General features: G+C 37.5%; 1 protein-coding gene across 3 annotated transcripts in view; it reads right to left on the minus strand.

The window, feature by feature from the left end:
• Positions 1-26,881, minus strand: part of LOC136246624 (uncharacterized) — an 82,055-nt gene that overhangs the window by 16,502 nt on the left and 38,672 nt on the right. For 2 of the 3 annotated variants that reach the window (XM_066038153.1, XM_066038154.1), the window contains exons 4-5: positions 21,026-21,742; positions 1,446-5,505 (exon numbers count right to left, since the gene is read on the minus strand). In XM_066038153.1, the coding sequence (XP_065894225.1) occupies positions 1,446-5,505; positions 21,026-21,742 (4,777 nt within the window). The remainder of the gene's footprint in view (positions 1-1,445; positions 5,506-21,025; positions 21,743-26,881) is intronic. The other variant, XM_066038155.1, reaches the window with a different exon arrangement.

Raw genomic sequence — 26,881 nt, forward strand, 5'->3', positions numbered from 1 at the left:
ATTTTCAACTGATTCTTCCAAGGGGTTTATCCTGTAGGCGTGACAGACCTTCGACCTTATTTTACGCAAACAATCGGTCATAACTCTGTGAATGTCCATCGGATTCCTACCAAAGTTGGTACGGAGATCCGCCTCAATGCGCCCTTTAAGTGTGCCAAATGTCAGCCCAATCCGAGCACGCATTCGTGTTTTATGGCGAATTTTGCGAAGTGTGCGAAATGAAGATGAAGAAAAAAACGAAGAAATCGAAACGAAATTTTGTTCGCTCGTATCTCGGAAATGGCTGGAGCGATTTTCTTCAAATTTGGTATGTAGATTCCCTTAACTCGCCGGCACGTCTCTAGCAAATCTGGTTCCAATCGGATTAGGGATCACAGAGCTACATAGGTGTGAAAATTGCGTTTTCTTTCTTCCTGTTAATATACTCACGGTGTGGCGCGCCAACTTCTTGGGACGCACGGGTAGTGTGTCTTGATATTACATTTTGTTAATAGTATTACTACATATAAGTGTTGTATAATCTTTTGAAAATTTTACACAAGATTTCCTTTGATGTCTGAGGTTACTAAACCAATAGAAGCCTGTGAGAGGTAAATAAATAACTAGTAACCAGTGGTCAAGCCCATGGTTGTTTGGTACATTTATCAAATGAAAATCAGTAAGGCCAAAACAAATGCCCTTACTGTCAGTTTGGTGTCATTAGCACTGATCTAAGGATTGATACACCAATGTCATGGTGTGGCACTGACCTCAATGCTGACAATACTTGATGCTATCGCCCAAAGTTTGCAACTTGGTAGTTTAATTTCTGAGCAAGACAATCATAAATTAGCATAATACCATACACCATTATCAAGATGTGGCACTGAACAATAAACTTAAAGAATGAATCTAGATTTTAGCACCCACTTGTTAGGTTACGTTCTGAACAAGACAACAGTCATTAGCATTTACCTTGACATAGTAGCTACTTAATACCCCAATGTCACTATGTGTGTCAGTCACTCAAGAAATCTCCTCAACAATATTTGAAATTTGGCTGTCAAATTTATACTTTCAACTTTTAATGGTGAAATTTCATGAAATTTTACCATATTTTATTCAAGAAGCCTTGAAACATGCCATTGATTACTTGATGACTGTTATACTAAGGTTTGAGGAAAATATCAGATATTCAACAAATGTTCACTTTGACAAGTTTGCCACTTTCTTTCACTCTTCTTCATTTGCTTCGCCAAGGAAAATTTTTTGGAGTACTTAAAACAAGCTGACACCAGTTTCTACACTATTTAGAGCCCCTCAGGGGATGTGAGATGGCTACCAACAATAATATTGATTAACTTACCCTATGACCTTGGTAGTTTAGCTTATAGGTAGCATTGCCCTTGGGTCTCTAAATAGAATAGTTACCTTGTCGGCTTGTTTTAACTATTACATCAACTCACTTATCTAGGTAAACATGGTGGAGAACAAGTCTTGCTAAGAAGTGGCCTGGTCTGGTTTCTGTTCTCTCTTTAACAAAGTACGTATCCATGTGAGGATGGGCTAGCAGGTTTGGATCTAATGTAAACATTTTGTTCCCTGCAACAATGCAACATCTTTTAGGAAATGGAGGTTTCTGCACTCCAGTTTTAGATGTATTGTTTTTCACTGCACTATTTTTATGCTGTGTTGTACTTGGAAAATCTTTCTGATAGTGTTTGCGTATGGTTTTGTCAACTTTTTGCTTTACAACACTACCAGATTTCTCATCTTGAGCTAATGGCACTTCATCTCTGGCATTAGTATCATATAAAACATTATATTGCAACCCCAAAGGAGGGAGGTGATCTGCTTCTGTTGGAAGAGTCTTTATCAGCTGTGGACCAGAATCATGGGCCTTGCTTACTGTAGAAGATTTCACCACAGTCTTTTGAGCTGCAGGCATCTTCGCAGAAAGTGAGCTATTTACAGAAGAAGTTGATGGCAGAAGAGCAATTGGTTTTGTTTCTACTGCACCTCGGCCATCTTTCACAACATTCTGTGTGATTCCATTTGTAGAATTGAAAGCAAATGAGTTACCCACAGTAACTGCTGGTTGCAAAAGAGTACTTGAGTCTGCTGCACCTTTGCCATCTTTTACAACATCCTGTCCAATTATACTTGTTGTGGCATCAAATTTATGCTTCACCTCACAATCTGGAACTACTTTGGTATGTAGTTGGTTTTGATCTTCATTTAATGATAATCCTTCTGGTGTAATCCATAGTTGACTGTCTTTTTGGCATTGTGAGCTGCACTTTGTACGACTATCTGGTACAACATCACAATCTAAATTCCCATGGACTGACGATGACATGTCATTATTCACACCAGTTTGGCTCTTTTTGTGGTATTCAATAGCAGCAGCTGCTTGATATCCAACTGCACTTGTACGTCGTCCATCAGCTTCAACACTAGTGAAGTCTTTCTGCTGCTGATGTTTGTTAGGATGGCTAGCATGTGGGTCACTGCCTTTTCCTACAGGCCTGGAAATGTCACTTTTCATCATGAGGTCAAATGATGAAATCCTAGTTACAACCAATTCATGATGACTACTCCAACAAAATGGTGCACTTTTAGTAGCTGAAACAACTAGTGTACAATGGGTTTCATCAGTAGGTATGTCTATCTGACATTGAATATCCTTGCAAAACATCTTAGTATTTGTATTTTCTGTTGCCATGGTACATTCTGTTTCCATGGTACATGGCAATGAGTCAGCAACTTTCAAAACCTGTTTACTGAACAGGATATACTCAAAATGTTGAAAACTTTCAAACTTCCATACTGACCCTATTCTACTACTGTTCCATATTGTGACCTCTACTGCAACATCTACATGTAGCATCATTTTACCTCCAATATCCACTGATGGGGTACACAGCAAGATATTAGCACTTAGTACATTTTTACGCTTTAATATGCTTCCATACAACTGTAAACCAAGACAGGAGTCTTGCTGTAAATCAAAATGTGCATTCTTCAATCTTGTTTTGTACTTCTCATAGGAATTTCTGTAGTGAACATAGCTAGCAATTCCATGGTTATACTGTATATCATCAATCTGTGTTACTCGAACATTCTTCAAAGCAAAATGATAAAGGGGTATAATAGATGCATCTGGAACAGCAGCATCTGCTGGATTACAATCCTGATCTTTAATGCGCACTGTCTCACCTGTACCTAAAAATAATGCTATTATCAAGCCACAAAGACACACATGATCTGACCCATTTCTCACTTTGTGAACAAATTTGCAGACTTTGTTATCAGGTTCATTTACATTGTGACATTGAATATCTATCAATGAAAAATTTTTTGTGATGTATTCAACAATATGCAAATCTTTAAGGCAAAGCAACTCCTGTTTCATGCAAAGCAATTGTTGTTGCTGCGGGGAAGCAGTGACAGTGCAGGTAGTTAGCTCCAAAGAAACCAATCCCAGCTGTACAAAGTACATTAATTCCTGATGTGGCAAACGAACCAATCCAAACTGTTTTATGCAAATCAATTTATGTTGTACTAAGCAAATTAGCCCCTTTTGTATTAAGCACATCAATTCCAGCTGCAAACAAACCAATCCATGCAGTATTAAGCACATCGGTTCCTGTAGTAGATAAACCAATCCCTGTTGCTTCATGCAAGAATGATTCAAGCAAACCAATTCATTCTGTACTAAGCAAATCGTTTCCTGTTGTTGCAAGTAATCCAATACATGCAGTATTAAGCAAATCAGTTCCTGTTGTAGTTTCCAGTGTGATTTCTTTAACCAAACCAATCCCTGCTGTACTGCACAAAATAATTTCTCTTGTTTTCCAAAACCCAATCCATGCAGTATGAAGCAAACCAATGGATTAAAGATTCCCTGTTGCTTCAAGAAAGACCAAACCTGTACTACACAGTACAATTCCTCTTGTTTCAAACAAACCAATCCATGCAGTGTTATGCAAATCAATTCCAATTGTTTTAATCTAATCAATTCCTGCTGTACTAAGCAAATTGATTCTTGTAGTTGCAAGCAAACCAATCTATGCAATATTAAGCAAATTAATTCCTTAACCATTCCCTGTTGCTTCATGCAAAACTTTTTAAACCAAACTAATCCCTGCTGTATTAAAAAAATCAATGCTGGCTTTTGCAAGCTAACCAATATTAAGCAAATCAATTCCAGTTGTTTCAACCTAATCAATCCCTGCTTTGCAAAGTAAATCAATTGCTGCCTTTGCAAGCAAACCAATCTATGCTTAATTAAGCAAATCAACTCCTGTTGTTGCAAGCAATCCAATCCATGCAATATTATGCAAATCAATTTCCACTGCAGCTTCAAGCAATTACGCTTTTTTACCCAAATAAATCCCTGCTGTACTGTACAAAACAATTTCTCTTCTTTCAAACAAACCAAACTATCCAGTATAAAGGAAATCGGTTCTGTACATTTTAACTTCATCAATTCTTGCTGTAATAAGGAAATCAATTCTCGTCTTTGCAAGCAAACCAATCCCTGCTGTACTAAGCAGATTGATTCCATTAAGCAAATCAATTCCTGTTTCAGATTAACTATTACCTGTTGCTTCAAGTAAGACCTTTTAAACCAAACCAATCTATGCAGGATTATGCAAACTAATTCCAGTTGTTTTAGCCTAATCAATCCCAAGCAAAATACTTTCAAACAAACCAATTCATGTGGTACTAAGCAAATCAATTCTGGTAGTTTTACATGTAACCTTATCAATCCCTTCTGTACTAAGCAAATCAATTTGTGTCGTTGCAAGTAAACCCATTCCCACAGTAGTAATCGAATTGATTCCTGTTGTTGCAAGCAGTCCAATCCATGCAATATTAAGCAAATCAATTCTTGCTTCAGATTAATTATTCCCTGTTGCTTCAAGCAAGACTTTTTAAACCAAACCAATCCATGCAGGATTATGCAAACTAATTCCAGTTGTTTTAGCCTAATCAATCCCTGCTGTACTAAGCAAATCATTTCTTGATGCTGCAAGCAAACCAATTCATGAAGAATTAAGCAAACCAACTCCTCCTGTTGTGAGCAAACCATAATATCTGATTCAGAGTAACATGCAATTCCATGCAGTACATAAGACACAGCTATATATAATTTCAGCGAAACCTTTCCTTGCTGCCAAAACTCCCTGAGATAACTTCCAGATATAAATGACATTCCAGTCACAAAATCCACCATGTGATGATTGTGAATGTGATGATCCTTGGCAGAACAACACAAACACACCCGCTTCTTGCATTTGTGACAATAGCACCAATGAATCCTGCCTTCATTTGTTGTCACATTTTTGCACGTACAAACTTTAGACCTTCTATTAGCCAATTCACTGATATCAACTTGGTGTGGTTGACAAATAATGGGCAACCTTGTATATTGAATAAACATGTATGGAGTAAACACTGCCACTGACCATTTGTTTGTGATGGCTAAGTGCCAAGAGCCACAAATTTCTTTAGAATCATCTGCAAAAAATAAAACAAATTAAAATTAGCAATAAGCTAAGTACCAATATTGGAACAAATATGTGACCGAATTTTGGAAAACCGTCGATATACGCACAATAGTACTTTTGCGATAAAACGCATTTAAAAACTATGGGTAAAAAAACGCAAGCTCCAGAAAAAAATTATGTAAGCCTCACTGGTGGGTGACTTAAGCCTCCAATGGATAAATCCTGGGAATCATCGTGTTCGCCTGTTCATAGGGAGTACAAAAATCTTTGTTTCATCTCCATACAAGGAAGGATTTCAAAGTTACAGACATTTGTTTACATTGCAGTGATGAAAGAATTTACTGACGATCGTTTTTCAGTGAATTTGCCTTACTTCTCGAACACAGAAGCATGCCTGGGGCAAAAATCATACCTTGGTGAATGCACAAATTCATGGCAAACACAGTGAGCAAAGAGTCAATTCCGTACGTCGTTGTATCAGTAAGTTATGATGGTTTATGTAAGCATCTGTAGATTCTTTTCTCGATAGCTTCTGTATAATAAATACAGCACTAGACAGCCGGATGAGCAAATAAATTGATATATATATTATACATATCAATTTATTTGCTCATCCAGCTGTCTAGTGCTGTATTTATTAGTAACACTTTACAGTGACCTGCACTGAAGGTCTGACAGCAACATGTGCTGCAGCCTTACGATTACCTAACCTAATTTTAAGGACTTAGACTTATTGACTTGACTTGGTGACTTGACTTAATGACTGAAAAGGTGCAACAGAAAGGGGCCAAAGTTCCCACACTGCTTAACTTATGAAGCTGAAACTTAGCTCGTCTATTCCTCTGTCCCTGTAGACAACAAAGAGCAAATAAAATGCATTTTGAAAATTGTGCAGATATCGATGGTTTTCTAAAATTAGGTCACATATAATTAAGACCAAAACAAATAATAAGAATACATTAGTTGTATAGCCTTCAAGAACCAGGTAGTCCATCAATCCTTAAACCCGCAGCTGTTTTATAAAACACAAGCACTGAAAACGCATAATCCAGTAAACCGGATCGCATGCATGCCTTGTAAAACTAAACTCTATAACACAAAAACTGTTAAAGCTATCAAACACCATCTTACTCACCATTAAATTGCGGTTTACATGGTCCCATACTTCGTCACGTAGAGATACTCACTTCACTTTTAAAGAATACAAGAACTATCCCTCCGTCTTCCTTCTTCACATAGCAATGTACAAAGGGCCATAACTTGGCCGTACGTTGTCACATCGACTTTTGCTTGGTGTCATTTTACTCCTCACGTGATGGCAATTAAGTTGATATCAAGACACACGGTAGTGTGTCGTGCGGTCCAAGAAGCCGGCGCACAACACCCTGAGTATATTGACAGGAAGAAAGAAAACGCAATTTTCGCACCTCCGTAGCTCTGTGTTTCCTTGATTAAACAAGACGATTTTTGCTGTGGACATTCCCTCCAACTTCAGTACTCCACATTCCAAATTTGAGCAAAATCACTTCAAGTGTTCCCGAGATATGCTACTTCAAAAATTGGCTTAGTTTCTTCGTTGTTTTTCTTCTTATTTTTCTTCCTCTTTTCGCACACTTACAAAAACTGCTATAAAACGTGAACGCAATATCTGATTGCCTTGAAAAAAATTTTTTTTAATTTTTTTTTTTTTAGGAATGCACAATAACTTATTACAATTACAAACAACTATTACAACTACATAAACTACAGCTAGCTACAGGGGGAAAACTATTACTAGTGGAAAAGTGGATTGTCATCATCATCCAAGCCCTGAAGGGCCCAGTACCTCAAGATCATCTTAGCATTGTTGGACCACAGTTGCACAGACAGTTGTTGTAGCAAGTTCTTTCTAGCAACTTTCCGAGGGACACCGCTGCGAGGAGTGGTACAGTCAGCTATATTCTGTAAAGGTTTTAGAGCAAAAGGTGTCCAAACTCCAAATTATTATTATTATTATTTTTTTATTATTAGCACTTTACAGTGACCAGCACTGAAGGTCTGACAACAACATGTGCTGCAGCCTTAGGATTACCTAACCTAATTTCAGGGACTTAGACCTAATGACTTGACTTACTGACTGACTTAAAAGGTGTAACAGAAAAGGGGCCAAAGTAAGGAAAAAAAATCCCTCCAGCCAGAAATGTTTCCACAACTAATGGAATGAAATCTGACCCCACCTTCTCCACAGCTGCGAAATGCTTCTCATCCTTGGCAACCTCTCCAGCAGCAGCAGCCACCCCAGCACATGAAGCACAGGAGGAGATAAAAGCAGGCTGAGTGGTGCAGCGTATGGAGACATCGAAGTAAGCTGGACGACCATGCTGGAAGTCAGGATGAAAAACATCGCCAGGGCGCAACCCATCATCATAAGAAGCTCTCTGTTCCCTAAGAACCCCAGGGTGATCCTGTGAAAGGGCATTATAATGATGTTTACCAGAGCATCATGTCGACGTATTCTCATTGGGCCTTGAGAACAACCTAACAGATGGTCACCATAGTTATCGATGGTAGAAAGACAGGTACACAAAGGAGAGAGCGGAAACAAAGAAACACCCAACCATATACGTAATCCAATAACAAATTCAGGCCCAGGGATAGCCAAACCCAGACTGACTCGAGGAATAGCTTTGAACCAGCCACTACTTGTGCCAGAAGGGTGTGACAAAGCAGTCAAACAAGCTTGATCGCGAATGCCAAAGGATGCAAATAAGTCATCAAATAAATGTTTGTCTAATGTAGCTTGCAGGTCTTTCTGAGAGGCTGAGAAAAGCAAATGACCACTGGAAATACCCGATTCAGAAAGTAAGGTGGCAGCATCCTCTTCATTAGGGAAACTGAGCTGATTAATATCAACAGAAAGAAGGGTGGAGGCTAATTCACGAACACTGTTACATGAACCCAAAAATGCAGGTGAAGCAGAAAAAACAGATTCATGTAACCCCAGGCCTACTAATCGAAAAGGCAAAGATGCCTGTCTCCAAGAAGTGTCGAAAAGACTGCACTGCATAATTCTACCAAGGCAGGAATGAAGATTATGATCAAATTGAAGAAGAAAGGGTTTCAGGATGGTGAAAGGCACAGTGCGAAGGAGGTGAATAATAATGTTACAACTACTGAGGCAGCTACGTAAAAGATGGAGCTCTACCTGAGGGTCATCTAACAGAGAAAGTTTCTCCTGAGTTAAAGCTACTTTGTCCATTCGAGAAGAAAGAAAATCATTAAAGAAAATGTCATCACCCCAAAGAGGAGAACTCAGCAGTTCCAAACTTGTGACTCGCTTGATGTCAGTTGGAAGATTGGGAAAGACATCTCCAGAAGGCCAAAATAATTCACACTTGGACAGATTCAAATGTAGTCCAAACTCAGGACCTCGAGTGGCAAAAAGAGACAAAAGAGATGATAAAGAAGACTGCTTCCCAACTAATGTGCCATCATCAAGGTACCAAAGATTTAACTCTACAAAGTCACGGAGATTTACAGCATCAATAAATTGTAAAATTACAAGTGAAAAAAGCAAAGGGCCAGAGGGTCACCTTGTTGCACCCCGGAAGAAGCCAAAAGCCTTCTATTGCCAAAGCAAAGCTCAGCCGGTTGGGAATAGCACCACTTCACCCAGGCAGAAATCTCAGGAAAATCTTCAGACACACAAGTGAAAAAGGCAGAGCGATCACATTCATTAAAGGCATTCTTCATGTCCACTTTCAACAAAGCTAAAGAGTCATCAGCACCATGAGTAGAAATAAAATGACGACTGATGTGGATAGCACCCTCAAAACCACCAGGAATACCTACACCAACTTGACCGTAGGGCAAAAAAACAGTTGGAAGAGAAGCAAGACAGCAAAGGCGGCTCGCCAAACGACGTAGGACCTCACCTACAGCAATTGGGCGAACACCACCACCTTTCTTAAGTAAAGCAGTCAAAGGGGCACCACACAACCAAGGAGCTAAGCAAGAGGGAGCCTTTCCTGACAAAAGATGGTTCATGAAACAAGTCAGAGAGAGCAAACACTCCCTAGCAGCTGGCGCGGTGCTGCCAGCAATTGCATCTAGTAAATGCTGGGCTCGAAGTTTTGAAGCTCCTGGGCTAGTACCTTTAGGGAAAGCAAGCAGACAAGCCATGACCCATCGACTCATCAACAGTGAAAGAATTTTGGTTGGGAGAAGAATCATTAGGACAAGATGAATACGGATGACGTTTAAGTAGGTCTTGGTATGCACTATCATCATTATGACCTGCAACTCCTACAGAATTGAGTGCTTGAAGAGCATTGCTGTATCTGCCCTCCCAAGCCCAAAATAAAGCACGTGATGTACAGAACTCATCACCTAAAGCAGGCCTAGTAGGTTTGGAGACCTTGAGATCATCCTGTAATAGAGACCAAAGAGATTTAATGCCATCTGATAAAGACCACATATGGAGACGATCTAAAAGTATGGAACTAACAACATAACGGCGGCGATGGTGAGACTGGCTACCCGGAGTGCGTAAAACAAACTTGGCAAAAATAAACAGTCTGACAAAACCCCAAACAGATGAACAAGCCTTTTGAAATTCTATGCTTAAGATGTGGGCCAAGAGGGGCCGAACACTGCGAGGAATGTGAGAAATGGTGCTGACTGGACAGACCATTATATGATCAAGTAAAACATTGAGCACTCCAGATTCAGTAGCAGGTGGACCAAGAAACTTACAAGCAGAAGCCGAGAGCAAACCAATTTCGAGAGGATTGGATGATAAAGCAGATTCAGTAAAGAATTGCCTTGAAATTTGGCACACAGAAGGGGAATATAAAGGCGCATCTCTGTACCACCTTTGGCTGGAATACGATAAACAGGCAAAGAGTTATTAGCGATTATCCACGAAAAATAACACCAATATGTTGTCACGCCTACAGGGTAAACTGCTTAAGGGAAGAAGCTGAAAATCGGTGGGTGAATAGGTTAACTATTGAACCTCAAACCTTTTGTGGTTTGAAAGAAATTGAGCTAAAAACCAGGAAGATACAACGAAAAATCCAACAGTGTATAACAATTACGCAATCGAGATTAACTAATAAAAAAAACGACTACTTTCCACGTCCACCAGAAAAACCGCTTGGGGTAATGCTTTGAAATTCGCTGTACAGATGGAGTATTCATCTTAGAAAGGATCTTTAATGGTGTAGAAGAATCAGACTTAAAGCCACGGAGTTATAACACGAAATCAAACTTGGTGTAGCAAGTGTGAGATCGCGATACTCTAATAGAGCAGTCATCCTAATAGAGCAGTCATCCTAATAGAGCAGTCACCCTGAAAAGAGTTCAAAAGATCAGCTAGAAACTAGTAACCTGTATAGAGATAAGCTACAAACAATTCACCCTGTAGAGATATCAGCTAGAAGAAGTTACCTCGTAGGGAGTTCAACTACGTAGTTCAGCTAGAAGAAGTCACCTTGTACAGAGTTCAGCTACAAAGAAACCATCATGTAGAGAGTTCAGCTGCAAACAAATCACCTGTAGAGAGTTCAGCTACAAACAAATTACCCTGCAGAAAGATCAGTTAGAAGAAGTCACCTTGTAGAGAGTTCAGCTACTAGCTAGTGACCCTGTAGAAACATCAGTTAGAAGAAGTTACCTTGTAGAGAGTTCAGCTACAAACAAATCATCCTGTAGAGAGATCAGCTAAAAGAAGTTACCTTGTAGATAGTTCGCTTACAAACAGTTGACCCTGTAGAGAGATCAGCTAGAAGGACTCACCTTGTAGAGTGTTCAGTTGCAAAGAAACCATGCACCATGTAGAGTTCTGTAATAAGTATATGTAACAGTATTATATATATATATATATATATATATAATCAGAGTCTTCATCTTTTTTTCTTTCCTGTGGAAAAGAAAAAAAAAGATAGGTTAAAAAAACCCAAAGCTGGCCATAGGCCAGCTTTGGTGTATACAAATACAAAAAGAAGTGAAATCTAATCCAAAACAGCCAAGCTGTAAAAAAAGAGTGTGGCCCTCAAAAGGGCTATGATGAAAAAAGATGTGAAATCTAAGGTGGCGGCCAAGAAATGGCTGTGATGGTAGGTTAACGGTAAAAATTTTTAATAACGACAATTCAGGCGAATTTTGTGCCAAGACCAAGCGGCACCAAAATTCACCTGAATTGTTGTTATTAAATTTTTTACCATTAACAGCCATTTCTTGGCCGCCACCTTGGATTTCACATCTTTTTCACCATAGCCTTTTTGAGGGTCGCACTCTTTTTTACAGCTTGGCTGTTTTGGATTAGATATAGGTATCACGTGATAACATCACTGTCGGACGAGTACAGTGGCGATACGAACGTGGAAGGACTGAAAATGATTCAGCGCATCATAGTGGGTGAGTTCCTTGTTTGTATGTTGAAAGTTTATACACAGACAGATAGCTTACTCTTTGCCAATTAATAAAATCTGTTTTTCGAAGCGATCAGATGAATGCTTCATGAGATATGCTTGTTTGTAACCACCTATGTAGATTGGCAAAAATATTGTGCGTTTTCAATTTATTTTTTATCAAATCCAGTTTTCTGGATTATGCGGATTTAAGGGTTAAGTTGTATCAAACCACAAATTACTTGCAGTAATCTGCATCTGTAAATTGGATGATGAAACATGTTAAATCACTGCAAACATTTCTTGGTTGTTATACTAATATAAAGTTAGGCTATGATTCGTGTAAAAATGTTATTCATAATGCTATACAGCTTTTGTAAATAAGCAATTGGGGATTTTGCTGAATTTCTAGTCATATGTATAAGTATAACCCCACTATGAACAGCTAAGGCAATGAGATAAGTTTACAGTACCAATTAAGAGCATAAGTTACAGACTTAGGATATTCTTGCCTTGTGATTGAAATGTGCAGTGTAGAAAAAATAATCCTTACATCGTAAAAATGATTATTTAGGGACACTTAGTAGTAACACTATACAATGCCAAGTCATACAATACTTTATAATACTCCATGCTAAACTCAAACCCACAATATAAAACTTCAAGCACCTCAATATGAAGCAAAGTGAACGAATACTTTGTACAGTGGAACCTCTGTTATCCAGACCCCACTTATCCGGATTCTCGGTTAACCAAACTATAGAAATGACTGCTCTAGTAGAGTAGTGACTGTTCTATTAGAGTAGTTAATAATTCTGAAAAATTTTAAAATTGTTCTTTATGCTATTTTAAGGTTATTTATACACAGTTTCAGAAATAAGGACTTTTTAGACTTATGGACCACTCCTGATTCCAAGTGGTTCAGATAACTGAGGTTCCACTGTACTACTTCAGTATCAAAAGAATTTGTGGTCAGGGCTACTACATACGTATATTATTATGATATCACTCTGTGGTCAGGGCAATATATGAAATACATATAAAAATGGTATAACTATATGTATATAATAGTTTAATTAACCCCCTCACCGCTAAAGTTGTAGAGGCTCCAATCTACTGTTTACAAACTGCTGTAACTTACACACCATACAACATAATCCTACAAAACTATGTATTGAATTACTCGCTATTGAACAAGGAATTCAGTTATGAAGTTGCTGTTTACACAAGAGTAACTACAAGGCCATTATATAACTTCAAAGTACAAAAATTGATTTAAGCGAAATCAAAGGTGAAATTTCACAACTTTACAGGATAGCACTGTTTATAATAATACAATAAACATCACTAACCTTTTACAGTTGAAGCGATTATCTCTAAGTCTGGTTTTCCAGCATTTGAGCAAGTTTGCATGCGCATACAGACGCGAGGTCACTGTTTCGAGGTGTACAAATATAGCAACACGCCACTCCAACTTATATAATCCCTCTCCTTACTGTTTCTCTTTATTAGTAGTGCCATTATCACTTTGAAGAATCGTCTACAATTCCTGTTGTTGACATTCCGAAAGTATGCGATTACATCATCTAACCGTGCAATAGTGCACGAGAGACCGGTTATATATCCCTGTTCCCATTCACTTAGGGGGGTGCCCGCTACAGGATAAGTGCAGGGGCACATTAAACATTCAAAACAGTTACAGAGCACTTAGGCTGTGATGCTACGGGCATTTATACAAGGGATTTATTACTTCTTGCTACATTGGAGAGTGAAAAGCGTAAAGTGTGGTATGGCTTCTTACATGTTAACTAGCCACAAACATGTTTAGTTCACTCCCATTATGGTGGTTGTTTACTGTTATCATTCCTAATATGGAACAACATTCTTTGGTCAATTAAAGAAGCCATATGACGCTTTACGCTTTTTGAATTCTACCTTCTGTGTTGCAAGAAGTAATAAATCCCTGTAATTGAAACCACCATATAGCGGTTGTGGTGGTGAGAGAGTTAAGCTTGCTACAAATCCTATACACAAATCACACAGTATGTGAGACACAAATACAGCTTGGGATGAAGCAGAGTGCTATATTTTGTCACAAAACCACTCTTTGAGAGCTATATTTATAACATGAGCCAGGCATTGATTTAACTGGATAATGGAGTCATCTTTACCTAAAGTAAACAACATGCACAAACCAAGTCAATGAGACTGCATCACAGGCTGTTCCATAACTACTGTGGATGATGTAGAACTGCAGTTGTATAAACCTTTCTGTATGTAGGGTTTCCAATGTAAAAATTCATCATCTTTGAAATAATTTACTAACAGTTGTTACATGTTGGACTAACTCTTACAGCTGCAGTGGCAATAAATTCCATTGCCTTCTTGGTGTATATAGGAATCAATCAAAACATCTGCAAAACTCTGAGATTACGAGCTGTAACTCTCAGAAGCCTTTATCGCAATACTGGAGTTACCTTCCTCTGTGAGTAAACCTTCACATAAAAGCATTGGTAGTTTGATTAGTGAGGTAGATTTCCTGTTGCTGCACCATTTGAGCACGATATTGAGCTCCAAAAATGGGTTTTCATCAACAAACATCAAATGATCAATAGCCCAAAAACTTCCTCACACCAGAGTAGTAATCATTCAACAACAAAGAAGTCACATACAAGTATAATGGTTAAGTTTGAGCATCTCTAACCAACTGGGTGATCACGATATAGGGCAAAATTTGCCAGAAATCAAACCTTAACATGCCTACAATAGAAATCTTGGTGTAAAACAACAGAAAAATTTATAAAATAAGCAGAAAGCTTACACCTTGAAGACACCTAGAAGTGAGGTTATCATTGCCAGGATTCGTAAGTAAACTAAAATTAACTGGTGGTAAGGAAATTCCACTATTTGAACACTTGATGTCTTGTGCAGTGCTGTGACAACTGTGATTTTATCCCTCAATTACAAAGATTGCCTACCCAGTAATATTAAAAATAAATTGAGGCAGTGTATCATTACTGACCATACCCAAGCCTATTCACATGAGCCTGATCAATAGAATAAGTGCTTTTGTAGTTGAATTGCAGTGACAATAACCTCGCTATTAGTTATACTTTATGGATAATACAGTTGTTTTGCACTTTGATATCTATTTTTTAAACAGTTTAGTGGACAGATTGTGTAGCCAAAGAGTGATTTCTGGAAAGGTTTTCCATATATAGTGCTCACCCAGATGATTAGAGATGTTCAAATTTAACCATAACCATACTTCATAAGTGACTTCTTTGTCAATGGATGATTACTACTGTGGTATGAGGAAGTTTGGGCTATCATTCATTTGGTGTCCATATATGAAACCCATTTTTGAGCCTAAAATCCTGCTCAAATGATGCAGCGACAGGAAACCTACCTCACTAATCAAACTACTAATGCTTTTAGGTGAAGGCTTACTCACAGAGGAAGATTGAACTCCAGTATTGCGATAAAGGATCAAGGCTTCTGAGGGTTACAGCTTATAATCTCAGATTTTTGCAGATATTTCGATCAATTTCTACCCCAAGAAGGAAAATTTATCGCCACTGCAGCTGTATTCAAGTGAGAGTTAGCCAACATGTAACAACAGTTAGAAAATGATTTTGAAGATTCAAATTTTGCATTGGAAATCCTACAGTACAGTCCATTTATAACTTCACACACACGTGGAATTTTTGGCATAGCGCATGCAGCACCACAGCACTTGCCACGAAACATTGTTGCGTGGCCTACACCAAGTTTGCTAGGTGGGTCATTCCATCCCAAATCAACAAAAAAAAATCCGCACCCCTTTCAATTTTCATGAAATTTGGCACAGACATGGACCCTTTCAAGAAACTTTATCACACCAAAATTGGCTCATTTCATTGGTCTCCCTTTAAGGTATGGCCACTCAAAGTTTCTGTTGAAAATTTTATTTTGCTTACATGTCTTCAATAAAATGGCCATAACTTTGCGTGTGATTGACGTAGATACTTCTGGTTTAGATTTGTGAACTGCTGATTAAATTCTCGTTTAGATGATATATAATGTTTTATAATTACTCAAAGGAGAAGGTCAAACCACAAAAATGTAGCTTTTTCCTTTGATCTTAATTTTCAAAAACAGATATTCTATAATTAAATTTATTTTTGGTTTACTTGTTGCTCTACTACCCATCATTCATCACTGTGAGTTTAAAGTTGGAGCCAATAGTAGATCATGAGTTATAAGTATTATTGTGTAGCCTTGTAATCACTACTGTTTGTATGGTATAAATAATTAAGTGTAGATAGTAATTTCCAATACCAATTGCAAGTAACCTTATATTAGTATGTCACAAATCATTTTATGCATTAAAATAGTTAGGGATTGTATTGACAAGGGTTCACTACAGTAGAACCATACTAACAGAGCCACTTTTAAAGCTAAGAAAGTTGGAGCAATAATAAGGCTGCCTAATGAAGAATTACTGATTATACTTTTGCTGTAAGTTCAGTGTCCTATATAATAGAGGTGGCCACTATAACAAGGTGGCCTTATTATAGAGGTATCTATATTTATAGGGGATTTACTGTACAACTAATGATATTTCAATCTTACTGTATATAATATCAATAATGCTGCTGCTACAACATTTACCTACGTACTTAGGTGGCCTCCCCAAAGTTGGCTCTGAGTGTGGGTGCTTGGCCAGAATCTGGGTGGCCTGTGGACCAAGTCATGATGGGGTTGGCTTTTTTTTAGTCCTTCTAGGTATTTGTCCCGTTTCACTTTAGGATATCTAGTACAAAAATTTTCGCTTAGGCTCCTAGGCTATGGGTAAACACCTCAAACAGGCTCTGCCTTTTGTGTACACCCTAACTGGTAAAGTAGATAATAATAACAGATTATGATGATAATTTCCAATCTTATGTGTGTATAATAGATTATAGTAACTGCAGGATGCAGTTATACGTATGTACACATAATGTGGAATTGTTGAATCGAAATGCCATGTCTTAGTGGTATCCGAAACTTCTTGGTCTTAATACCTAGGTGGTTGTTTCATATAGTTGCATTAGAGCAGAAACGTCCTATTTAAAGTTAGCCCTTATAAAGAGGTGGCCTTTAAAGTGGCCACTAAGATATGTTCCCTTTTGAATCATACTTGAAAGGGCATACCTACTACTGACCACTGTAAGGCCATCTTTATATGTTTGTACCTATAAACAATGTCTTTGCTGGAAAAATGTACACTTCTAAAACCACTATGCATCGTCTTACTTATCAAAAATTTGATGGAATAGAGTGGAATCCAAGACCTGTCTTAGTGGCCACCTGTATAGAAAGGCCACCATTCCATAAGGGCCAATGATTGCCTATACACTTATGCAAATGTATTAAGCAGCTACCTGCACATTAAAGCCCAGAAATTTTGGCCCTAAGGTAACTGGCTTAAACTCCATACATCAACTGTATCATGATGAAACTACTTAGATGTAGCAATGTAGCTCATACTTTGATTCTATAATTGAAAATCGTAGAATCATAGAAATGCAATGTTCCATAGAAATTTTTGTTACACAGTACAAAAGCTTCACTACAGCAATTGCACTTATGCATACTATAGCTTTAGGTAAAATACATCAATAATTAAAGAAAGGGTCAAGGAAATTAACTCCAAAGTTAAATCATGAAATACAGATATAGTAAAAGATGAGACTGAAAGTGGTAGATATTGCATGATGGTCTCTACAATCATTCACATATAACTTTGACATGTAACAAAATCTGATGCATTGATATCAGTACACAAATTAAATCTTTGAAAGTGTAAGTTGAAAAGATTTTAAAGCCATTCTACTGCATCAGTCATTCATTACTACTTGTTAGAAAAGCTATATTATAGTAGATTACAATATTTGAAGTAGTATTCATGCCTGTGTTAAGAACAAAGAATGCAGCTACACACTGTACATAGCATCATGTTTTATTTATAAGTGTTCCAAATTACAGTGGAACTTGTCTTAGCAGCGACCTGTAATGAAAGGCCACTTTTCTATTAAGGGCCAATTTTAAATTGTTCTAGTAAGATATTTATACACATTGAACTATATACATTTAAATAGCCATCTGCATATTAAGGCAAAAAAATTTGGCCCTGACTGGCTTAGACAGTTTCCACTATAGCTACATTTATGTATCAAAATATGTACTTGCATATCAATAATCAACATGAATGCTAACAGTAGCAGTAGCAGTTATTGTAGCTAGTGAGAATGTCATCAAGTTCAATATTCCACTACTACATATATAATAGACTTGGCGTCATAATCAGAAACAACATGTACAAGCTTGATAAGGGGTAAATTACTTGAGTATAGTAATTTATAAGCTTTTACTGAAGCATTAAATAATTAACCTTACTTACAAACCAACAATATAATTATTATGTATTAAATGAATGTGACATAAAGTTACTTGCAATTGGTATTGCATCTTTGCGTACTTGAACCATACAAACAGTAGTGATTAACAAGGCTACACATTAACACTTATAACTCATGATCTACTATTGGTTCCAACTTTAAACTCACAGTGGTGAATGATGGGTATTAGAGCAACATGTAAACCAAAAATAAATTTAATTACAGAATATATATTTTTGAAAATTAAGATTAAAGGAAAAAGCTACATTTTTGTGGTTTGATCTTTTCCTTGAACAATTATAAACCATTATATATCACCTAAAAGAGAATTTAATAAACATTTCAACTGCAAATATACTGCTAAAGGCATCTGAAAGCCCATATGTTGCCCTAGTGGTTTTCAAAAGGTGAGTTCATAGCCTTATGATGGCCATTATCATGTTACACTTTTCTGAAGGAGTCGGTCAGTCTGTCAATCAATCAGTCAACCAGTCGATCAGTCAGTCAGCAGAAATTCACTAATACTTTTTAATTCAATAGTATCTCTTTGGAAGCATTTTGGATTGAACTTTTGGGCTTGGCTATATGTAACCAAGGTGCCATGAATGTATTGTGAGGCTGGTTTAGGACGATATTTTTAGCCAGAAAAGCCCAAATTTTGATGATTTCTAACATCAGACAGAATGGTAGTACTGATTAAGTAGGAGTTGCCCAAAAGTGATGAGTGCCACCAATATTTCTGCCTTTAAAACTTATCCTAGAGAAATATTACGAGACAAAAATCACCTATGCGGAATTATATTAGTCAATCTAACATGAAATACAGCATTGAAAACAAGAAAACACTTACCAGTGACCAAGATAAATTTTTTTCAAATCACCATAACTCAAAATTTATTCTGCCTCACTACCTCACTGCCTTTTTGACCACGTTCGCAAACTTAGAGGCAGCACACGGCCACCATTTTATACCAACAAATGAAGCAGCACACGGCCACTATTTTATGCCAAAATAACTCACCAGAGGGAAGTGCCTTTTGGGGTTCCGACAAGTGTAGGCCCTCTGTGCCTTGCCTTTTCTTTTATCTTCAATCAGGTTGCTTGTCTTCTTCTTCATCCACGAAACCATATCAAGGCATTAATTTTCCATATCAACACTTTCTTTCAGCAGCATAATTATATACACGCTACAGAATTGTTTCAGAGTTGGATTTCAGAAGCGTTTCAGTCCTGGCGTTACTATAAGAGACATACAGGGGTACTATTGTAGCTAGATATCTGCAAGTTTGCGATTAGTATCCCGTTTGCAATAGGTTTGCGACCATGTTCCATCAATTATAGAACTTTGTATGGGCAAGATCAAAGGAAAAATTGTGCTTTAAATTTCATGAAGTACACTTTCAACCAGCTAACATTGCTTCAGCGACCACAAAGAGTGCTTTATTGCACCACAAAGAGTGCTTTATTCGTTCAATAAAGCACTCTTTGTGGTGCAATAAAGCACTCTTTGTGGGAAGTAAAGCACAGTTGTCCACGTGCCTTAGTGCAGGCTAATAGCCGGCGGGGCTCATGTCAGCACGACTAATAACCCAAGTCGGTGAAGGCTGATAGCGTCGCTACGCTGAGTGCTCTATCACCCCAGCCAATAATAGGTCTACCACTGGATTGCTTTATAGACATATCTAAATGCTTTGATGATGGGTGGAAGAAGGTAACATTGCTGTTACGTTTGTTAATGTAAACAGACAAGTCCTGGAGATATCACGGAATTATTTCACTATGAGACTCACAATAGAATCGATTGTGGGTTGTGAGCAAAACCTGCCAAAATATGTGATGAACGTCTACCATGCCAAACTATGGTGAAATACATGTGAGTTACTTTGTTAAACTAGTTCATGTGCGTTCAGGCTGCTAATAGTTCGTGCAATGCGTGTTAATTACGAGTCCTAGTGTATGGTGAAGCTACACGACTAGAAAGTTCCATAAATCATTTAAAGCATAGCCTTGCTCGTGCTATATGAAAAATAAAGCACCGGCGCTTGGCCTCGATGCTAATAAAGCACTTGGCTTCACCTCGTGCTTTATTAGCATCTCGCCTCGGCTTCGCCTCGTGCTTCATTAGCATCCCGGCCGCGCACCTCGTGCTTTATTTTTCATATAGCACTAGCGGCTATGCTTTAACATATACTTAAAGATCTAGATGGACTAATAGTGATAGAGTATGGAGACCACACTTTCTTAACAATCTAACTGTTTACCTAACAGTAAACAAGATGACTACTTAACAGTAAACAAGATGACTTCGCCACTTATTGGTCTACCACTTGGCTGACTCAAGATATATTATACTCTAATACAACAGTCACAAAAGTTACATTGTAGCTAGCTGTGCTACAACAAAAACTATACAAACTAGCATTTTAAAAAATATATTGAAGTAGGGATCTATGTGATAAAAAGTAGTGAACAGTATAGTTCAGTGGGAAAGTCCCTACTTTGGCATGCACATTACAGTGTAGCTACGAAACGTATTTTGCTCAATGCCAAGTAGGGACTTTCCCACTGAACTATGCTGTAATATCATCATTCATCTCTACTTTTTATCGCATCGATCCCTACTTCATTTTTTAATTTCTTCTTTTTTTAAAAAAATACTAGTACAGTACTATTGATAAGCATGTTAAATACATTATGCATGCAAATAGAATCTAACCTGCTGTTTCACATCCAGTTACAGATGGCATGTCAATACACCATGTACTAGTATGCCAATTTATCAAAAATTCCTGTTTAGTGTCAGCTTGTGACTTATCATCATCGTCATCATCGTTCTTTAATTTCTCCAGCTCTTCATCAATTCTATAAACTGCTACCCCATCAACTATTTTGGCAATACTTTCAGCTTCTACCTTTCTAAGATCTGCTAACTGACTAATGGGACACTTTGTTTTGTTAAGGAACTGCCAATTGCATAAAGTCTCGCATATTTTGCCACCACCATGATAATTGTTGTTGCTGTTGTCATCGTCATCATCATCATCATCATCATCATAACTATATCTGTAATCATCATGATCACCATCATCAAAATCATCATCACCATCATCATCATCATCATCATTACCATCATCGTCATTGTCATCATCAACATCATCATCATCATCATCATAATCTTCATCAACATCATCATCATCATCATCATCATCATCATCATCATCATCACCACCACCTCCACCACCACCACAATCATCACCATCATTATCATCACTGCCAAAATCATCACCAACATCATCATTATCACACCCATCTTTACCATTATAATAATCATTAACACAATCATCACACTCAGTGACATAGTTGTCATCCTCACAAACGTACCCATTGTCCTCGTCTATATCATCATCATCACCACTGTCAACATCAAAATCATCTACAAAATAATATAAAAGTGTATCAAGTCATGGAATGCTTTGCCATGCAAATGTGAACTATAAGAACAATAGCGCACGCATACAGTGTAGCCCCTTACCACAACTTTAACCCTTAAATCCACATAAGCCAGAAAACTGGCCCAAATACGAGTGCCTTGCACAAAGCACTATAACTTTCAAAGCATCCATCCCCACAATATACAATTAATTAACAATTATTGTGATGTAACAAGGATTAATATGATACCAAGGGTCATTCCCTAATGCTAAACAGTGAGGTCAAAACTAGCTGTGTAAATAACGTTTTGGCAAAGAAACATGCAAACCTTTTACATACCTTGACAAAATGATCCATAACTTGATGGTGGTTGCTACTATCACCTTGCAACAAGTTGCATTCCTTTCGTTATAAAACTTTCTATCAGGCCATTCAATGACTCATGTGAGTAAATCCACAATCAAAATTAAGACATGGCAAGAATTATGAGACACAGAGTTGAGGTTTGCTGTTGCTCATTGCAATAAGTAAGCTGTTATTTTACCTTCTTCAAGTAGCCCGGTGAACAAACTTTTGATGTTGAAATAAGTTACCCCACCCAACGTCACCATGCTTGCCTATATTGAATAAACACATGTTCCACAAACATTCTTGTGGGTTAAAATGAAGTTGGCCACTATATAGGGTAGTCACCACATGATATACATGAATGACTGTTCTATTAGAATATCATACACAACTGTTGTATTACAACTGTTGTATTATTGTATTAAATTCTCTTAAGTATCTTGCTTATGTGATATGACAGTTACTATGCCCTATTTTCATCATACTATCATTATAAATTAGAATACAGACCTTTTACAAGAATCTTCATGGATTTAAAATCTAAGGCGAAGCCAAGTTTTTTAAACCATGAAAATCCAAGGGCATGGTTTCTAAATGACTTTGTTAATGGGGATGTTTATATGGGTATATAGGTGGAGTCATTCACAGGATTGGATTGTGCATTGCTTTAAAATCATCACAGAATATTACAATAAAATTTAAAGTACTTGTTTTTGTCAAAGAGCGTGAAATTTGAACATTGCACCTTACTGCTGCTTCCTTGCTTGGCCAATAGGTAGCAGTGATAAGTGCAGATGTTATGAGTCAACAAGCCAGTTGTTGCCAGTGTTTATAGTGTCACAGCAGTGTGAAGAGCAGTTGTATAAAATGCAGTTTGAGTTCATCACAATGACAATGAGTAATCCTAAGTTGTTGCATAATATAGTACCACAACAGTACAAAGACCAGGCATAATGTCGAGAAAGTACCACACCCACATTACAAAATAACAATTCTGCAAGGAAGCTTACTCACTTAGGTCCTTGGTAAAGTTTTCTGTTAGTTTAGTAGAAGACAAAAAAGCTTAAAACACTCTAGAAAACAGATGCACACTAAACAGAATGCTCCGTGGTATCTCTGTACTTGTCTGTTCATTGTAACAAATGTAGCTGCAATGTTAGACTATACCTCCCACTTTTAGGAATGCTTATAAAATGAATAAACACATGTTGGCTTGGGTGACTGGCTATCCAGTGCGGGTTATTAGCTTACAATAATGTTGAGAATAGCAAATCAATAATCAAACCTCTGACCACTTTAATGACTTGCTATTTTGTACTCAGTGGATTTTAAAGACCTCATTATCTTCCAAAGATAAAAGCATAAATGTGACTGGATCTGCGAAAACCTGACATAATGGCACAAGCCTAAATTTTCAGTATAAGCCATTCATTGCAATGGATAAAACATTTGCATAATCAAAAAAAAAAAAAAATCGTAAAATTTTTATACGCTTTGTTCTTTGTGAAGAAATTAAAGGGTCCAATAATAAAAACCTGAATATCATCTTATTCGCCTACTCAAAGGGAGTTCAAAAATCTTTGTTTCGTTGCAGTAAACTAAATGATACGTAAGTTATGGCATTTGTTTACGTCACGTCGAAACGATCGTAAACGATCAATTTTTCTTTACTGATTTCGTCTCTGTATGTGGTGAATAATGGTAAGAGAAGAAAACACTTACCCAGTAATAGACTCCCCTATTCATGGCGAATGCAATGGTGCAAGTTGCAACTCTGCACTGAATTGTGTTTGTACATTACAGCTGTTTTTGTAAGCACATGTAATTTATTTTCCCAATACTTGCTGTACAAATCGATCTTTCTGTTGTTACTACTTTGTAGGTTGTAAGGTTGTAACTCCAAAAGTTGTTGGCATACAAAGCTAAAACTTGGCCAGAGCATACACTTGGCTAAGCAGATTATAATTATTCAATAATAAAGAATTTGAAAAAATGCACTATCATGTTGGGTTTTTGCAGACTCGTCCGGTATGCATATGAAGCTACCATTATCTAAGTATGGCTAGACCAATAAAACCATGATCATGTTTAGGTAAATAGATAGCTAAGAAGTGTGGTCTCTGTGCTCAATTGTTTAGTCAACCTAGATCATTAAGGATGTGGTTGAACAGTTGAACCTATCATGCAGCCACACACAGATATCTGCTTGGTTTCAATATACACCTCATACAGTAGAGTAAGTGCTTTAAATTTTGCAGTATGGTTTCACTCCATGAGGAAGATAATGATTAAAGACAATAGGAAAGCAAGGTGCTAAAATTAGACTCTCTTTAAAACCCCAAAAGGTACATGCCAATATATCATTGTGAATCTAGCCATTGTCATTCTCTCTTCTTGTTGTCTATCACTATAACTCCAAAACTGCTCAGCAGATAAGGCAAGGTGTACATTTGTGTGGGATCAGAAAACCTGATTGTTATGCTTCTCGTAGTATAGTGACTGTACCTCTACCAAAACTACCACAGAATAGTAACAGTGTAGTTCCATTAGCACTGTGGAGCAAATTACCTGACATGCCCTATCCCTTAGACTCCATCATGAAACTTCAACAGCCCAATGGTCTTTTTCTCTAGGTAACAAAGAATTCATAAAATGAAATTTGAGAAAAATCAAACTAGTAGGGTGTTTGCTCAGTGGGTCACAAACCATCTCAATCTTTCCAGTAGGGATGGAAATTATTCAGTTATCACGATAATCGCGGTTATTTTGTTGGCAATTAATTAACATCGTCTCATTGGTGTCAATTAGTGATAATTGAAATCAGCAGTTACCATGTAATAATCATGATAATCAAGGATTTTTTAAAAGTAATAATTATTCATCTTGAATATTTGTGACCGGATCTGCGAAAAAGGGACATAATCGCACAAGCCTAAATTTACAGTATAAAGCATTGAATACATTGGGTGAAATACTTGCGTATTATTGAAAAAATTCCATAATTTTTTTAACCACTCTTTCTTAGTGAAGGAAGGGACTAACAATAAACCCTGGATATCATCTTATTCGCCTGCTCAAGAGGAGTTAGACAATCTTTGTTTCGTTACAGTAGCCCCAAGGATACGTAAGTTATGAGCGTTTGTTTACGTAATGTCGAAGTGATCGTATGCGATCGATTTTTCTTCACGAATTTTGCCTTTGTATGCAGTGAAGAAGGGTGGGTAAAGGGAAAACGTACTCAGTAATTGATTCCCCTGTTCATGGCGAACACGATGGTGAAAATGTTAGCTCTTTACCTCAATCCGTTGGTAAGTTATAACCGTTTCTGTTAGCACCTGTAATTTATTTTCCCTATACTTTCTGTATGTAGCGATTCCGGGAGAATTTTAAAATTGATGGAAACAATTTCTATTTAGCACAGGCTTGTGCAGCGCTCCCCAAGGATCTCATAGACACTTAGTTTTTAAAAATCCATCAATGGATGATGGAGTTATAAGCAATTTTATCCTTTAAAAATGGTAAAATTTTCTCCGCTTCTTTTCATTGAAAAAGTCCCCAAAAATGGCACAATTGAACAAATGTTTATAACTCAGGTTTGCAAAAACATTTTCAACTTCTGTTTCCTGATATAAATACCTCAGTACATGGACTATAGTGCAACCATCATTATAAGACCCTCTCAGTAAAGGTCACCTCTGTAGAAGGCCACCTAACAGTTGCATGAACTTAGCATATTACAAATGGCAAAACAACTTGCACTTGGTCTGAATGCAAACACTCTGTACTAGTCACCTTCACCCAAAATACAATGTGCATGCAAAACAAGGACTTGTACTATTCATTTATATCTGCTTATACAGTTATTTTTACTGTTACTTTTTAGTTCCTTGATAGCTACCAAAGTGACGCACCAGACAAGTTGGTTATTTATGTTTCAAATTTGCTGACTTTTTGCATACTAATAATGAAAACTACATGGACAAAAATGTTGCACTTGGTGTAACTAACATGTGCTGGGTCGTTTCTGGCAAAGACAACATTACATTGTGGTAAATATATTGAAAAACAATCTTAGAATTGGCATAAAACACCACATAAACACATTTATAGCAGGAAACTAACAGCACCATCGTGTTCCTCGTCCCCAGAAATCCTAGAAACGATCTAACTGTTTGGTCAAACACTCGTACGGCAGCGAATCAATTGTGCCATCTTCCCAATGGAGGATTCACGGAGAAAATTTTATGCAGAATTTACGGAATTCCGGAATCGCTACTGTATGTTATGAACCGTACGCGTATTTTGCCCCGTACGCGTATGGGCATCCCCCATACGCATGTGGGACGCCCATACGCGTATGGGACAGCTCTCCTCTCTGTTTTAGCTACACGGGCTTGATGGACTGCTATCCCCAGCTCACCCCAGCCGCATGTGATTTAAAGATGGCACATGTATACAGTATTAGCCACTGACCCTGCCCAGGCGGCCAGTCAGGGGCGATTGTGAGGTTTCTAGAACTGAAATAGCTATCAATTGTTGCAAAAAAATCGAGGTGCCTTAAAACTAAAATAGATGTTGCAAACTCAGTGGCTGAGTCTAGGATTTTTGTAAGGGGTTTCTGAAATAATAATGGAAATAAATAAAAGTTCTGAGGAAACCCAGCTAGAAAATTTTGATATTCTAGAAAGTTTTGAGATTCTAAAAGATTTTAGGTTACTTTAACTACTGAGCACTTAACCAATCTGTGGCAATGGCTCAAATCTTACTTAAAGTACCAATCTCAGTGTGTCAA

Source organism: Dysidea avara, chromosome 2 (assembly GCF_963678975.1).
Source record: "Dysidea avara chromosome 2, odDysAvar1.4, whole genome shotgun sequence".
NCBI lineage: Eukaryota > Metazoa > Porifera > Demospongiae > Dictyoceratida > Dysideidae > Dysidea > Dysidea avara.